We start from the raw sequence: 16,368 nt of genomic DNA on the forward strand, positions 1-16,368 counted from the left end.
TCATCAAATTTATTTGGTAGACCCATTAATTTTTAGATGTCATGGAGTCACTGGGTTTAACTAACTCCACACCTCATCGGAGATCGGAGAGGCTGACTCTCGTGCCAGTGCTAGAGAAGAAACAGAGGGGGAAAAAAAGAAGAAGAGAAAGTGCGACGTATAAGCATGGAAAAGACACACCGGACTAGAACTAAGGGAGGGCAGAGGGGAAAGCGCCACTCAAGACAGTGCAAGCGAGAGAAGAAAAAGGATCAAGAAAACTTAGTACATGGTAGGGTTTGGAATAAAATTTTAATGTACTCCAATATAATTTATTAAATGCCACCCAAACATCATATATTCCTATTGGAGGTCTCCCTCCTGTTAAGTTAGGGATAATTGCACTTTTTTTAAACTATTATTCATTTTTCTATGCACCCTCTGTCTACTTTCTTTCTTTCTGGTACACACTGACTTCTAAACTATAAAAAAATCTTTCACCCTATTCACAGTTTTAATTTACTCTTAACTTCGCTTTCTTTCTCCTAAAATAACAGTAACATTAATACGTTTTTTTTTAATAGAAAAATATAACAGATAACTCATGAAAGATATTCTAGAGATTTTATTATAATTAAAAATTAAATGTAACATAAAAAATAAATAAGAGGATTTATATGAAAATGAACAAGATCTGATCTAAGTATAATTATTCCTAGAAATTACTTGAAGAAACAAAAGATTCACTATACGTTCAGGAGCACTAAGGCAGCTGCTGATAGGCTGTCAAATCAATTTTAATATGTTTTTTTTAAGAGATGAATGGCACAAGGGAAGTGATGCATATTAAACCAATAGAATTGAGCTTATGAGCTAATCTAATTAGATTCAAATACACTTTAGGAGAAGGACTACTTTGTATTTTTCTTTTTTTTCTAAAGCGGATTTGACGTAGATTTGCACCATCCAATGCATCATTTTCTTAATTAATTGGTATCTACGAGCAACGCAATTATCCCTCCATATCAATTCTAAACATGTAGTTTCCCACCACAACTCCCCAACTTTAAGAAAATTTTTCATTTCACTCTTTAAACCTCGTCATTCTAATTTCTTTTTAAATAATAAAGTTGAGTTTAAAATAATAAAAAGTATAAGGTGTAAATTATAATATTAGCATCTAGAGATCAAAGTGCATGTCATGTGGAGATTACTAATTAATTTTATGGCATGCCAATCTCCTTGGGTGCTCATCGGTGGGCTAATCTTTGTTCAATATTTTTGCCCAAATTAAAAAGCACGACGATATGAACTTTTGACATGTCACGCGTGGTTAATTTATTCTTCTAATTAACAATTAATGAGGATTAGAAAAAAATTTGCCACCATGGAGGAATTAAAGAGATCAGTTATCCCAATAAAGTAGGATAACATTAAGTAGGAACCGTGAATAAATAAACAATTCGACATGGATTGCTCCACTCCTATCTGCTATAAAATGGGAAGAGTTATTCTTGTGAGATATAGCAAAGAGAGAGCCCAAACTTTAGACTAGATTTCTCTTTGTGTTCATAAAGCATAGAATATGGGTATGGGCATGGGAAGAGGCAGTTGCACTAAGTTCCTAGTCCTAGCGTTGTTTCTAATCCTTTTCCGTGCTCGAGCTGAGACCCACGTAGTTGGAGACTCACAGGGCTGGGGATTTGCTGCATCGTACGACAGTTGGTCCGGCGGGAAGAATTTTGCCGCCGGGGATACCCTCGGTCTCTCTCTCTCTCTCTCTCTCTCTCTCTCTCTATATATATATATATATATACGTTTTAAGTTTATTGCAAATAAGCACCTCCTTTTTCAAATTTAAGAATCGACTACCCCTTGCTGGGGATGTATTTGAAAAGTACCCACATCCGAGTATCTCATATAAGAAATATTATAACCATATTCCTTTTAAATTTTATAAGGAAAATACCCCGCCCTTAAACTTCATAAACAAGCATTCTGATTATATACCTAAAAGAAAAAGAAAAACAAAGGCGTATAAGACTATAGTTTATATTAATTCCTACTTAAAATCTTCATTTGTTTTGCTGAAGCTTTCTTATTCTTATTGTTATCTCCAATTGCCATAGTGTTCAGCTACCAGGCCGGGCTTCACAACGTTGTGCCGGTAAACGCGGCGGGTTACAGGAGCTGTAGGGCGCCGGCTTCGTCCAAGGCGGCGACGACCGGCAACGACAAGTTTACGTTGAAGAAAGGGGCCAACTACTACATCTGTAGCATTCCTGGGCATTGCTCTGCAGGCATGAAGATCCAAGTTCTTGCCAACTGATGATAAAATGAAGAAATAAATGAGCCTTGGCCTTGCCTTAATTAACATAGGGTTAAGCCTATATATATATGTATATTAGTGTGTGGTGATTTGGGCGGTCTCTCTTGGCTCTTAGATCAAAATAACGACCGCAGTGTGGCAATCAAATTTGTACTGGTTCGTACTATTCTCCTGCTACTATGGAGTTTAGCACTGTGCTTGACTACGATGTGAATTTTAGATACCGTCAAGGAAGACTTTACGAAGCTGAGTGCTTAAAAGAGTAAGAGCAAATAAGGAAGAGATTTTTTTTTTTTGGATACAGAATATTGCATTCATACAAGTGGGAAAAGAAACCTCAAATAGAAACAACTAACGAAGACTGATATCTTCCAACATACTTAAGAAAAAAAATGAATTACAAATAAGTGGGGGAACAACAACATGATGTAATGATCAATGAAGGTGGACAAGCGCATGCACTGCTAATACTTATCAATCCCGTGTCAAAACACATCTTTCCCCTACAGTTACAAATCCATATTAGGGTTACCATCGTCTCGGCTCATCTACTCTTCGAGACCATCCATTTGCGGGTTTTCCGATGTTCTTGAGGTCTGCCTCTTAGGAGTGTTGCGCTTGCTCTTGACCTTCTTGGCCTTCATCCGGCGCTTCTTCTCGTTGGCGTCAACCCAGGTGTAGTCAGAAGGTATATTAAAAGGATCAATTTCATCTTTCCAGCTTCGATCATCGCTGCTGTCACTGGACTGTGCACCCCGACTTCCCCTAACCCATGAATACCATGAGTTTGTTGCTTCAGTATCTTTGGCTTTGCTATCCTGAAAATGAGTTGGACTTGAAAGTGGGGTAGCAAATTCATCTGATGGTTGCAGCTCTTCAAATTTCGTGAAAGTCACAAGGACTCTGATTGTTGGAACAACAGGGATGGCTACCTGAAAAGAAGACAGATATTATTCAGTGAAATAGACGGTAATGAAAGTCATACCTTTTGTGGATTTCTTAATCCTTCTATTTAGTATTATCCCTTAGAGAAAATAAGCCAAAGAGAAAGAAGGAATTTGTTATTATAAGATAAGAATCTGTTTACTGCTGAGCTGCTACTGTAAGGACTAAATGAACGCTTAATTATAGCTTTTTCTATCAACCTCACCCAGACTGCACTAGAAAACATTCCATTTCCACCTGGCTGAAGGTGTCAGGTTTTGAAAAGTTCTCCCCTTCCCAGGAATCCATATTAGAAAGATATTCCATTTCCACCTGGCTGAAGGTGTCAGGTTTTGAGAAGTTCTCTCCTTCCCAGGAATCCCGCTAAGAAGGATATTCCATTTCCATCTGGCTAAAGTTGTACCGAGAAGTTCTCTTCTTCCTAGGATTCCAGATTAGAAGAGATATTGCAAACATCCACAAGTCTCTTATCTCATGCATAGGAACAAGAATGTTTACTTCCATGTAATTCTGGATTGACCCAAATCTCAACCAAACTTTTAGAACAAAAGATTGATAAAAAGGAACTATGGTTTTCATCTTAGTTTACTAAAAGTCTAAAGTATAGTACATATTAATGAGATCCATTAGATATTACTTCCCCTGATCAGCTAAGTGCATCACACATTCTTAAGTTAAAAGAGGAATAGGATTTATCAGATTCTCCAACAAAAAAGTAGAGGAGGATCGCAGATTTGCAGAAGAAAGGTAGAGAGATTAGGAGCGTGCCTCACTAGAGCTGAATTTAGGATATAAAGTTAGCGAGGCTGCAACTTACACTCACTCACAAGCCAGTTCACCAATCATTACAATTTAGTTGATAGGAACCAGAAATTTGGCTGAGTGGTCCAAAAAAGGATGTATAGTCCAAATTGTAGCAGAGAGAAAATTGAAAAGGAATCTTCAAGTCATGCTTATGAGGAAGGAAAGGAAAATGAGCAAATCTTGTTGCCTACATCGCTAAATTCCTAGTAATTTCAAAGTGAACCTGAAGTACATTTGAAGTGTAAGCAAGTATGTTTTATTTGCGGACCATTACATGAGTTAAACACGGACAGTGAACAATGATGGGCAAGCATTATGGACAATAACTTTTACTTAGTTCTAATACACAACTACTGCTATGGAAGTCACTTCAGAGAAACCACTAAATAAATCAAATGTATCAAACTTCAATGAATTTCTTAGAAGTTGAAATTTCTTAAACTATAACAAACTAGAACCACTTTGATCAAATCATACCAGTATCAAATTACTGATAACAGGGGTAAGAAACACTTGGATCTACGAATGGGAACTTTGTCCTAACAAATGAGGTACTTATGAAATGCATCAATCAGAATAACATGATCGTAGTAGAATCACAAAGGACTGCTAGTAGAATAATGCATGGGTTACCTTGACAGGAAATGTGCCTTGGGGCAATTTGGTGGTCAAAAGTTCCCTAAGCCTCCTCACAGCCTTGACCTTGTTTGCTAAGACGTCAAGCAAAGGAAGAAGCTCATCCGTTTGCAATGGGAAATCAGGTGTCAACCATAAAACTGGTCTCAATCCCTTCTTGTACTCACTTTCATGCTTATTTGATTCGGTCGCTGATCCACTTTTCTTCTTGTTCTTCTTAATAGTCTTTTCCTTTCCCTTCTTCGCATCTCCCAATTCCTCCTTTGCAGACTCAGTTTTCTGATTCCCATTCTCCTGAGCCAGCTTTGACAATTTCTTTGGGTTTTTGGGATCCTCGTCATCTTCACCCTCACCATTCTTAGAAGTCCTCTTATTACTCCAACCAAACCAGCTCTTCCTCTCTTTGGCAGCACCATTGGCATCTGAATTTGCAGTGCTCTCGATACCCTCACCATTCCCATCAGACTCATCCAGACCCTCCGAATTGCCCATCCGGAGTGCTGAATCCAGCTGCATCCTCTCCTCTGTCGTCAAGACATCATCCAGCTCCCCTCCATTTGCCATCTTCCCATCGTTGTCCACTGCGAAAAGCTCCTCATCGGTCATCGCACCGGGCACCCTCCTCGACTTCACGCTCACCATCACATGAAGCATGTCATACACCTTCGCCTTCCAATTACCAACCATCTCAGTCCTCTCCTGCCGCCTCCAATTCAAATGTGGCATAAGCTCCGCTTGCGTTACGTCAATCCCTGGTCGGTACATATTAGTCTGTGACATCAATGCCACCTCATGAGCAACCTCCGCCTCTGTAGGCTTTGCCCCTGCCCCCTCGAGGGCATTTGTGATTTCCTTCTCCTTATGTGCGAGCACAATCAGCGAACCCGGAGGCAATGCCCGCCCGGCCACCTCCTCCGATGTGCCCTCCCCAAGAAAAAGGAAGGTTTGCTCCGAGCGCTGGATGCGAAATCCATCGAATCCTGCTAGGGTCATGTCCGCTCGCAAATTGGCCCCGCGCTTCCAGATGCGGTAGGTGTCTGAAGGTGCAATGCGGCCGATGAAGGGGATGACGGAGCTCTCGAAGTGGAAGGAGATCTCCATGTAGAAGTCACGGATGCGAGCTACGGAGGCGACAATCCGAGGAAGGCGGCGACACCACTTGGCCCACGCCAAGGGCTGGTAGTGGCGGGCGATGACCATCGCGATCGCATCCTCGCGGGCGCACACGGCTTCCTGGAGCGCCGACCAGCCGTGCTCGTTCTGCAGCGACCAGTCCGCTCCGGCGGCCATGAGGAGCTCGACGGCGACGAGGTCGCGGAGGCGGACGGCGAGGTGGAGGGGCGTCTCGCGGCCGGGGACGTCTCGCCGGTCAATGACGGTGGATACCTCGTCGGCGGTGACCTCTCCAGCGAGGGATTCCTCTTCCGTCGTAACCTCACCGGCCTTGGGTAGTCGGGGAAGGGCAGAGACGATACGGCGGAGGCCGCCATGATCACGCCGGGCCACAGCAAGGTGGACCGGGCTATGGGAGTACTTGGAGAAGTCCTCCATGATCCAAATCCCTCTCCTTCCCCCCCTCTCTGTCTCTCTCTCTAGATCGATCTAAAATCTAGGGTTTACAAGCCCGTGAAAGAAATCCCATCTCTGGAGCTGAAATCTATGGGGAAAGGAGCAGAAAAGCTTGGAGAATCTTAATTGCTTCAATCTTAACCAAGATCGAAATCGATTTCTAGATTTGGTAGCGTGGATCGCTCGTATTAAAGTCTTAGATCTAAGAAAGATAAAATAAAAAAGAGAGACAGATAAGAAGAATCGAAGAGGAGAGAGAGAGAGAGAGAGAGAGAGGAAGAGAGGTAAAAGGAGATCGGCCACAGTCAAGACGCAGCTCCGCGTACAACCCTTCTCTCTCTCTCCACTCCTTTGCTTGTGTTATTATCGCACAGTACTTTTCCTAGTGCGAGAGTATATCCCCGACCTCACATCACCCAATAATTACCTAAACGCCATCTCCTTGCGTGACGCCCGTCTGATGTTCTGATCAACTCATCTTAGATTGAATTTGAATTTTCAACTTTAGGTTAAAAAAAATATATATAAACGAAATTTAATTTAACTATCTTTTGGTTTTTTAGTTATTAATATTTTGATGCGAGCTTATATAATATAATTTGCTGGTCTTTGTCTTTTAAAGTTAATAACGTGATAAAAAACTATTTTATTTATCTTCTCCACAAGTTGCCAAAGAAGACCAATAAATTGGCAGTATACAAACTATACATAGGACAAACTATGATAAGGTATAATTATCATAGTTATTCAATGTTACATTTGAATTACATTATTTAATAAGTAGTATCTTTTTATATAATTTTTCACGTTGCATGGCTAATTACTAATTACTCTGGTAATTTAGTTAAAATAAATAAATCCATACTAGTGTTTACCTTATATATTTTAAATGTTTATTATCAATCCATACCAATTTACAATTGGTATTGATATTTTCTACCATAAATAAAATACTGAATGTAAGTGTATAGAATATTTATCACGACCTTTTTTTTACATACCTCTGTTTGTATTATACTATGACATCATATAATATTAAAATTTATAAGTAATAAAATAATATTCTTTTTAATTTAAGGTCAGTTTTAACTAACAGAATGATATTTTTATAAAATATTTAATATCATTAATAATAATAATAATAATATTTAATAGAATTATTCATCAAATTTCTTCCAATAGAAAGAAATTCAGAGAGAACCCATCCCAAGGGGCAATTCAAAAAACAAATAAATACTATTTCAACATCTAACAAATATAGTGGGAATTATTAAAAAAAAAATCTAAGTTTAAAGTAGATAGGATAAGTTAAAAGTGGGCAATACCATAGAGAGATAAATATAATTTTCCAAATTTTTTATTTAAAAGTAATTGCTTCCTCATGTGCCTTCCTTCTGAGAGCAAACCCCTTTCTGCTCCGGTACGAGATAAAAAGGAAGTCAGAAGCCATTGTTGAGGGAAGCAAGCAATCCCTCCTCACTTTTTTAAGTATTTCCTTTTGGAAGACATCGGTTTATAATGGTCTTCCTAAGTCTCACTTCTTAAAGACAAAATAATAATAATAATAATAATAATAATAATAATAATAATAATAATAATAACTAATGAAATAACTAAGGTATTTTGGTTAATAGTTAGTTAATTCTGAGAGTACCTTCCAAAAGATATAGAAACTCAATTATTGTCAAAATGTAAAAAATAAATAAAATATGACAAATGGTACAATAAAATATAATTATTATGGGGCTAAATATCACAATAAAAGAATGATTATATCACTTCCATTTTGTCAAGGTACCTTGGAAGATTCCAGAAGAAAGATATGCCAATGCCAATGCCACTGCCACCTATTGTAATTCCTCATCACACGAACTAGGACATCTCCGCAATAATAAGTGGCGCGCTTCTCGTCGAATCTACTCGCAACTTCTTCTTCTGTCCGTATTCCGTGTCCAAATGGCTTCCCTTCTTCCACCATCGTCTCTTCTCTCTTCCTCCTCCTCTTCTTCTCCTTCTCACTCCTCTCGCCTTCCCTTGCTCTCCTCGACCGCGAGAACTTATCTTGCCCTCAATCGACATCGCAAGCTTCTCCGACGGCGCCGGTATCCCATTTGTGCGGCGGCGCTCGATGAGACCCCAGTCCTCGATCCCCCGCCCAGCTCGGAGGAGATGGGCGGGGAGGTAGTGGCTTCTTTGAAACTGAAGCTGTTGGTGAGTCTCTTTGCTCTGCCCCCCAATTACTGGATTTTTGATTTGATTGTTTTCTGAGTGAGATGAATCTGGGCTGTTCCAAGATGCGAACTTTCTGGGTCTAAATTGGGTTCGATAAACAAAGATTGAAATTTGGTAGTATTACTTAGTTATCTGAAATCCTGAGGTCTTTTCGTTTCCCTGTTCTGTCTATGTTCTTCCATTAGCTTCTGATTCATCTGTGGCTGAATTGAGCCTAGTTTGTCTTCTTTCAGTTTGTTCTTTCCTATATGATTTTTCTTTTTCGGTGCCCTAAACTTAACTGTTGCAAAATAGCCCAATCTCCATCACAGCCGTGGTGATGTATAGGGCTATATCTACTTTAGTTTCTAAGAGCAATTGAGCTGGTACTTCTATATGGGCAGAAACTACCTATCAATTATATTGTAGATTAGTTCTCTTGCCCCAGAAGTCTGAAAGCTAAGCAAGGGATTTGCTTGTATATATTGCTAGGGATTCCTTTGGCCTTCATATCGTACCAATAACTTGTGTGCATGCCTGCCTGCCTTTGTGTTCTTGAAGGAGTTCAGATCAGACTAGAGTTGTCTGAATCTAATATGATGAAACTGAACACCACTTCTTATGTGCATTTTAACAACATTGTTAATAGTTTCTCCTTACAAGAAGTTGGACGCTGTGATGCAGAGTGCTGTTTCTGGGCTGAACAGAGGTCTCGCTGCCAGTGAAGAAGATCTAAGAATTGCAGAAGCTGCAGCGCGTGAGCTTGAGGCTATAGGAGGTGTTGTTGATCTTACCAAGGACCTAGATAAGCTCCAAGGAAGATGGAGGCTAATTTACAGCAGTGCATTCTCCTCGCGCACTCTAGGTGGAAGTCGCCCTGGACCTCCCACTGGCAGGCTCATACCGATTACTCTTGGGCAGGTACTTTTAGTGTAATTGGTTGATGCAAACCGACATTATACAGGTGATCTCATTCATAGGTAATTCCAATCCAACTTGTAAGATCTTGTTAACAGGTATTCCAAAGAATCGATATACTTAGTAAAGATTTTGATAACATAGTGGAACTTCAGCTAGGCACTCCATGGCCACTTCCACCGATTGAGGCGACAGCTACATTGGCACATAAGTTTGAGCTTGTCGGTAAGTTTGCTCACCCATCTCTAACTATTTCATGGTCCAATTAGAACTTCAGATTAACTCTACCATCTGGGGAAAAAATTGTTGTGATGCAAATGTTTTAAAGGTCAAGGAAGTTCACACACAAACGGTCTATCTGTGCATAAATCTCCATAACTATTGTTTTCTTGGACTGTTTCCTCATAGTTTTGAGCTAAAGCTAATAGCACAAAAACATCATACGAATTTGCAGGAACTTCGAACATAAAGATCAAATTTGAGAAAACCACAGTTAAGCCCACAGGGAGCTTCTCGCAGCTGCCACCGTTCGAGGTTCCAAGGCTTCCAGATTCACTGAGGCCTCCTTCCAACACAGGGAGCGGCGAATTCGAAGTGACATATCTTGATGCCGATACCCGGATCACTCGAGGGGATAGAGGAGAGCTTAGGGTGTTTGTTGTCTCATGAGCCAAACAATCTAATGCTATTACACACTTTGTCTATTCTTTTATGTTGAAATCCAAATTTTTACAGAGCTGATGTAATTGATATTAATCCAAATTCTATGTTTCTCATAACAACTTCTCTCGTTGAGACTGAATAATAATTAGCTGAGATTGTAAATTGAATAATAACAACTTCTCTTGTTCTATGTATTTATTGTCCCTCTTCCAACATACCAGGGTACATTTAACCCTCACAACCTACCAAGGTATATTTAAAACACTTCATTGAATCCCCTCTTCTTCTAGGCTGTGGTGTTAGTCATCATCCTGTGCATATTTGGCATACTGGTACGTGGAATCAAGAGACAGCCGGACAATTTTGGAACAAATTGTAAGCTTATTTATTTTCAATTTTGATTGTATAGGATCCCGCCCAGATCCTCCGCCATCAATATGGGTTATTCGCTGGGGAGAATGTGCTCCATTAGCTGCAACGAGATTCGGACGCCGTCATCTATCCGCTTATTGCATCGGCTATGCGTGCGTAGTTGGACGGCAGATCTCTACCCCCGCATAGAAATATTTCTGCATCCGTCCGTCCTTCCGCTCTTCGTCCTGCATTTGAGGCGATCCCGAGAAAATAGACGTTAGGACTCCCAACGGCTACATTTCATTCAAATTCCAAACTGCTCTTTTCTACGTTCCATTCCTCTCTTTCCTTTTCTTTCTTCCAAGAATTCAAAGAAGCCCTTAAGATCTGTCTTCTTCTACTCTCCCTATTCTTCCTGATCCTTTTCAAAAACCCTAATTTTCATTTCTCTTTTGAAGAAGCAAGAAGCCCAAAAGCCTAAAACACATCTCTTTTGTCCTCCAATTTTCTGGGTCTTTTTTCATGGCTCCAACGCCGTCTCCAAGACCATCGCCAGGGCAGCAAACTCCCATCAAGACCCCTCAATCCAAGCACCGTCTCCATTTCCCAAACCCAAAGAATGGCGCCCACCCATCTCCAGGTCCTCTTTCAGCTGCCAAAGAGACAATGCCAACCGAACACCCGGTGGAAGTCATCGGCCGGATTCGCGACTACCCTGACCGGAAGGATAAGCCCGTCTCAGCCCTTGAGATCCCTCAAGACGGCCATTCGGTTCGCGTCCGTACCGACATCGGGTACCGCGACTTCAGCCTCGACGGCGTCTCGGTCTCCGAGACCGAAGATCTCGAGGGTTTCTACAAGAGGTTCGTGGAGTCGAGGATCGAAGGCGTGCGGTTGGGCGCGAAGTGCACGCTCATGGTGTACGGGCCGACGGGGTCCGGGAAGAGCCACACGATGTTTGGGTGCTCGAAGCAGCCGGGGATTGTGTACAGGGCTCTGAGGGATATACTCGGGGAAGGGGATCGGGAGAGCGGTGGGGATGATGCGGGATTTGGGCTCGGTTTGTTTGTCCAAGTTGCTGTCTTGGAGATCTACAACGAGGAGATCTACGATCTTCTCTCGGGGAATTCACACGGCGGCGGAGCAAACGCGGGGCTTCCAAGAGGAAACACCGCTAAGGTAACTAACTTTCCCTTTTGTTTCTTGGTTTCTGAAAATTCTTAGGCAATTTGGCTTGATTTCTTCACATTCTAAAGGTTCTCTGAGGTTCTAGTAGTCAGTGATTGGCGTAGTTAATAGTTTTTTTTAATGAAATCTTAGGCATCTTAGGAGATGCAATCCTTATCTAAATTCCTAATGTTTTCTTATATATAGTTCTGTTGATTATAAACTATCTTTGCATCAATTGGAGTAAACATGACTTTTCTTTATGAAAAGTTACTGGTAGCCCATTTTCAAATAAGCAATTAACACTTTATAGTGCTGATTAGCTTTTTATGATTGATTTAGCAAAGAAAAAATGTTGTATAAAATAATGGCTTCTACTGATTTAGGTACCTGAATTCAGAAAAGAAAAGGCTGGATGCGATTATATCTTTTTGTCTACTCATTTTCCCTGAAATATTTGCTAATAAGTTTGCCTTCAAGGTACTCCAGTTTCCATTGAACTAGTCTTTTGATTGTTGTTTGCTAGTGCAGATAATATTTTCCCGTTGATGTAGAGATTGTTGTTGGGGTGTTGCGAGTTCTATAGGTTCTTATAATTAACTGAAGAAAGTAGGTGCCATGGTTAGTCAGATATGAACAATAGCGTGTTTCAATTTTCATTTTGTGGCATACACAGGTTAGGCTGGAAGTGATGGGGAAGAAGGCCAAGAATGCAACCTATATATCTGGAAACGAAGCTGGAAAAATATCAAGAGAAGTTGCCAAAGTCGAAAAGCGGCGGATTGTTAAAAGCACCCTTTGCAACGAGAGAAGCTCTCGAAGCCACTGCATGGTTTGCTGCCTTTTTTATCTTGGGTTTCTGTTGAAACTTTGAGCTATCTTAATTTAAATCCAATTTACATTACTTCTCTCTGAATTGATAACAGATAATCCTGGATATTCCATCGGTGGGAGGACGGCTAATGCTTGTTGATATGGCTGGTTCTGAAAACATAGAAGCTGCTGGCCAAACTGGATTTGAAGCAAAAATGCAGGTACTGTTACCTGTTATGTTTGTAGTACTGATAGATAAGTGATTGATCTATTTAAATTCTACTAAGGATTCATTCTCTCATATTGACTTACTTCTTGATGAATCTTATGCAGACGGCAAAAATAAATCAAGGAAATATAGCACTGAAAAGAGTGGTTGAATCTATTGCAAATGGTGATTCTCATGTTCCCTTTAGGGATAGCAAGCTTACAATGCTTCTACAGGTAATCATTGCATTCGGATGACTTTTCTCTTATCATTGTTTTCATTTTAGATGACTCAGATTATTTTATCTACCCTATGAGTTTTCAGGATTCTTTTGAGGATGATAAATCGAAGATTTTGATGATTCTGTGTGCTAGCCCTGATCCTAAAGAGTTGCATAAGACCATATCTACTCTCGAGTATGGGGCTAAAGCAAAGTGCATTGTCCGTGCTGCTCACATGTCGACTCCGAGGGAGAAAACGGTTTCTGAGGAATCATCTGTTCTCCTGAACTCGAGAATTGCAGCAATGAACCAGTTCATTTATAAGCTCCAAATGGAGAACAAGCTAAAAGAAAAAGAGCGTGATGCAGCCCATAAAGAACTAGTGCAGAAAGAGAAAGAATTAGCACAGTTGAGGGCCAATCTTAAGTTGATCGAAGGAAGAGGAGCAGCAGCGAAGGAAGAAGAGATAAATTCAAAGGTCGTAGAAAGAACTGAGGTCTTGAGGCTCGAATTGATGAAGATGGAAGAGAAAATGCTGCAACAACAAGAGGAGCTCAATATGCTGAAGCGTCGTCTACAAGAAGTAGAGTGTGAAGGAGGCAATGTCGGTGAGGCCTCATTGCCGGACCTAGAAGGAGGAAGGTTTATGAAGCGGTTGTCAGAAATGTATACAGGAGATCAAGGAATGGTGAAATCTATGGAACTGGACATGGGGGATCAACCAGTTATTCAGGATGTAAAAGAGATAAAGGAAGACCTTCACCAGCCTGTTAATCAGTGGAACCGCTCACTGCAGAACTCTTGTGCTCTCAGAAGGGAAGAGGAACCTGATGCCAATTTGCTGAGATTCCCAGATAAGGTGTCACTGAGCACAGTCTTTGAGGAAGATGAAGAAGGAGAAGACAAAGAAAGTACTGAGGAAGATGAGGTGGATAAGGAGGTAGTAGAAGAAAACATAGATCATGTTAGGACGAGGATGACTGAGGGTGATGATGATGCTGAGTTTGGCAGGGATGCAAATGAAAAGTATGTTGGAGATGGACAGGGTCTCATGGAATCTCCAATGGATTCTGTTGATGCGAGGAAAACACGAATTCAAAATATTTTCAGACTTTGTGGTAACTATCGAGAAGTAAGTCGACAGGTCAAAGTTCAAACACCTTCAAAACAAAGATTTGGCAATGAAAACATGCAGCCATCTCCATTAGCAGTTGACAATAAGTACATGCCAGAAATAGGCCTATCCGATAATCTTTTATGTGATGTAAGAGTGACTGAAAGCCCAGACTCTGCACTGCTTGTGCCGCTTGCATCTCTTCACCTCACAGATGACAAGAAATTAGAAGAAGCTGAGCCACTTAAAAGACACATTTCTTTTGAAGAACCTGAAGAAGATCTTAAGGAGACCAGCAAATCTGATGGAGTGGAGACAGATGGGTTGATAGATGTTTATGTTAAGTGGGAAGCATCGAAAGAATTTCCAGGAAACCTCATAAAGAAGTTGAAATTACTCAAAAATTCAAGTCTTTCCGATTTGAGAAAGCTTATCGAGACCCATTTTAAGGAGGATAATAACAAGCAACCTTTCACTTTTCTTCTGCTCGGGGTACGTCAGTCTTCAACCATACATGTTTATATATTTATACGCTCTTTTGAAATTCAGTTGGAATATGAGCAACTATTTTTATCAGAATCACAATTGCTGGTTATTTTTAGCTTAATTTGACTTCATACTAAGTCACTGGATTAGTTATAAATCTATGCACCAAAAACTTTAAATTCGTCATGCTGGTTGTTCTACTAACAGGATCCTTCTGGAGCTCCAGTAGTCAAGGAAAAGGAAGCAGCAACACAAGTTAGCAAACTACCCATTTGCAACAACCAGCTTAACAGCCACCTCGCCTGCTTGCGTCCGATCAAAAAGGCAGTTCAGCGACCAAATCACATACCATTCAGCTCATTGGAGAACACTCTGCCAGTTGGATTGAATCCACTCCATCCTGATGGTCTTTCTCCAAAACTCAGCCCAATGAAAACGAACTACTTGACCGATTTAAGGGTGTAGGTTGAACTCCTTACCTATACCAATGATGTGAGAAAAACTTATCCATCAGTTCATAACCCTGTATATACTGGTGTTCTTCATACCAGTGTGGTTATGAGAACTTTCAGAATTATGTGCTGATTTATGTATGATTTGTGAGTATAGGTTGTACTCCTTTCAGAATTATGATTGTGCATTCATTTTAGCGTTCCATACGACATATACTGTCTGAGAACCTGAAGAAGTATAGACATTATGAATTTATTATCAATGATTATTGTTAGTGGATGCCTTATATTATCACTGGATATGACAGATGTTATCTAACTATTATGCCATTCGGAGAATTCTTTTATACTTATAGCAGGAGTCATATTGTCAAGTAGTAGTAGTAGTAGTAGTAGTAGTTTCAAGTACTGGCTCAAACCTTTACTTTGTGAATTTCAGAAGACTCAGTAGCTGCAGGCTGGGCTAATCCAGCGGATAAGTGCCATGTTATCAGGACTTTTGCGTATAGCTTATCTTGCAAAAACTATGACAAGTCGGTAGTCTTGCTTAAATAAAGCAAACCAACTCGGCGTAGTTCCAGCTTTAGATAAGTAGTCGGCTTCGAAGCCTTGGGCATTGCAAACTTAGATCTCCGGAGTCGGCACCGACACACGTATTATTAAGAGACTTAAACAAGATCTTTAATTTGCATTATATACTCCTCCAAAGTTAATATATATGACAGTAGAATCCATGATTATAAAGTCAAATTAGTTTTTTTAATCTTCTATGGTGCAGCTACGTTTTATATCTAAGTATACCTATGGCTAAAACCACGGCTAAGTAGTAACATAGATTTGCCCTTTTGGCCAGTGGTGATACTTTTGATCTTGCATAGCAACAGACATCTTACGCCTCTAATCTATTAAGAGAAGGACGAAAAGAAAAAAAGAGTCTTGGATTGTACTTTCTCCAAAGGTACTTTCATTATGGATTTTGATTACCTGATTGCCAATTGATAGCAAACATCATATGGCTGCCAATTATGAGAACACGAATCATTCTCAAGCATCTGAGGCCTACATCAGCTTGAGGTTTCTTTTTTAAGTGATTCCACAGTATGATCATGAGAAGAAGAAGAAGAATTCTTTGTACATAACTTTGTTGATGAGAGGTAGTTTGTAGCAAATATATCTAAACAGAGGAGTCAATTTGTAAATAAAGTTAGCTATCTATATGGTGTTGCTGTGCCCCCACGAAGATCATAACATTGCTGTTAAAGGGATTAATTAATCCATTAACAAATCCTTTAAACAGGTTTTGACTAAATCCGAGAAAAGTCAAACAGCCTGTCTCCACCTCAGCATTTGAAATGCTCCTCGCGAGCCTATCCAGTAGAATGAATAATGTAGCCAGTCCTCCTCACGTGAGGACGCCTATATCCGCATACAAAATATTCGTCCTCCACGTCCGCAGAGAAGCATTGACCATCCTCGCATCCTCCTCTTGCCATCGCATA

At 40.3% G+C, this 16,368-nt stretch overlaps 3 protein-coding genes and 1 long non-coding RNA gene across 4 annotated transcripts; 3 read left to right on the forward strand and 1 right to left on the reverse strand.

The window, feature by feature from the left end:
* Positions 1-1,512: 1,512 nt before the first annotated feature.
* On the forward strand, positions 1,513-2,568 carry LOC140769634 (uncharacterized). The gene is made up of 2 exons (XR_012105936.1): positions 1,513-1,742; positions 2,109-2,568. It is a non-coding gene; the product is annotated as an uncharacterized lncRNA (long non-coding RNA).
* An 82-nt stretch (positions 2,569-2,650) lies between these two features.
* On the reverse strand, positions 2,651-6,590 carry LOC140769628 (uncharacterized). Its single transcript, XM_073110414.1, has 2 exons — positions 4,691-6,590; positions 2,651-3,240 (listed from the first exon to the last, which is right to left on the reverse strand). The coding sequence occupies exons 1-2, from the start codon at positions 6,242-6,244 to the stop codon at positions 2,857-2,859; spliced, it is 1,938 nt and encodes a 645-aa protein (XP_072966515.1). The 5' UTR covers positions 6,245-6,590; the 3' UTR covers positions 2,651-2,856.
* A 1,552-nt stretch (positions 6,591-8,142) lies between these two features.
* On the forward strand, positions 8,143-10,244 carry LOC140771367 (plastid-lipid-associated protein 6, chloroplastic). The gene is made up of 4 exons (XM_073112881.1): positions 8,143-8,473; positions 9,158-9,394; positions 9,490-9,616; positions 9,846-10,244. The coding sequence occupies exons 1-4, from the start codon at positions 8,219-8,221 to the stop codon at positions 10,058-10,060; spliced, it is 834 nt and encodes a 277-aa protein (XP_072968982.1). The 5' UTR covers positions 8,143-8,218; the 3' UTR covers positions 10,061-10,244.
* A 352-nt stretch (positions 10,245-10,596) lies between these two features.
* On the forward strand, positions 10,597-15,155 carry LOC140768525 (kinesin-like protein KIN-10A). The gene is made up of 6 exons (XM_073108834.1): positions 10,597-11,587; positions 12,252-12,407; positions 12,502-12,609; positions 12,722-12,832; positions 12,921-14,423; positions 14,625-15,155. The coding sequence occupies exons 1-6, from the start codon at positions 10,931-10,933 to the stop codon at positions 14,880-14,882; spliced, it is 2,793 nt and encodes a 930-aa protein (XP_072964935.1). The 5' UTR covers positions 10,597-10,930; the 3' UTR covers positions 14,883-15,155.
* Positions 15,156-16,368: the final 1,213 nt, after the last annotated feature.

Source organism: Typha angustifolia, chromosome 2, assembly GCF_048772165.1.
Source record: "Typha angustifolia cultivar Huaian chromosome 2, ASM4877216v1, whole genome shotgun sequence".
NCBI classification, from domain to species: Eukaryota; Viridiplantae; Streptophyta; class Magnoliopsida; order Poales; family Typhaceae; genus Typha; species Typha angustifolia.

Coding starts and splice junctions, on each gene's coding strand:
- LOC140769628 (XM_073110414.1), bottom strand. CDS start 6,244: ATGGAGGACTTCTCCAAGTACTCCCATAGCCCGGTCCACCTTGCTGTG. Junction 3,241..4,690: donor AAGGCACATTTCCTGTCAAG/GTAACCCATGCA, acceptor TCTTCTTTTCAG/GTAGCCATCCCTGTTGTTCC.
- LOC140771367 (XM_073112881.1), top strand. CDS start 8,219: ATGGCTTCCCTTCTTCCACCATCGTCTCTTCTCTCTTCCTCCTCCTCT. Junction 8,474..9,157: donor CTTTGAAACTGAAGCTGTTG/GTGAGTCTCTTT, acceptor GCTGTGATGCAG/AGTGCTGTTTCTGGGCTGAA. Junction 9,617..9,845: donor ACATAAGTTTGAGCTTGTCG/GTAAGTTTGCTC, acceptor ACGAATTTGCAG/GAACTTCGAACATAAAGATC.
- LOC140768525 (XM_073108834.1), top strand. CDS start 10,931: ATGGCTCCAACGCCGTCTCCAAGACCATCGCCAGGGCAGCAAACTCCC. Junction 12,408..12,501: donor GCTCTCGAAGCCACTGCATG/GTTTGCTGCCTT, acceptor AATTGATAACAG/ATAATCCTGGATATTCCATC. Junction 14,424..14,624: donor TCACTTTTCTTCTGCTCGGG/GTACGTCAGTCT, acceptor TTCTACTAACAG/GATCCTTCTGGAGCTCCAGT.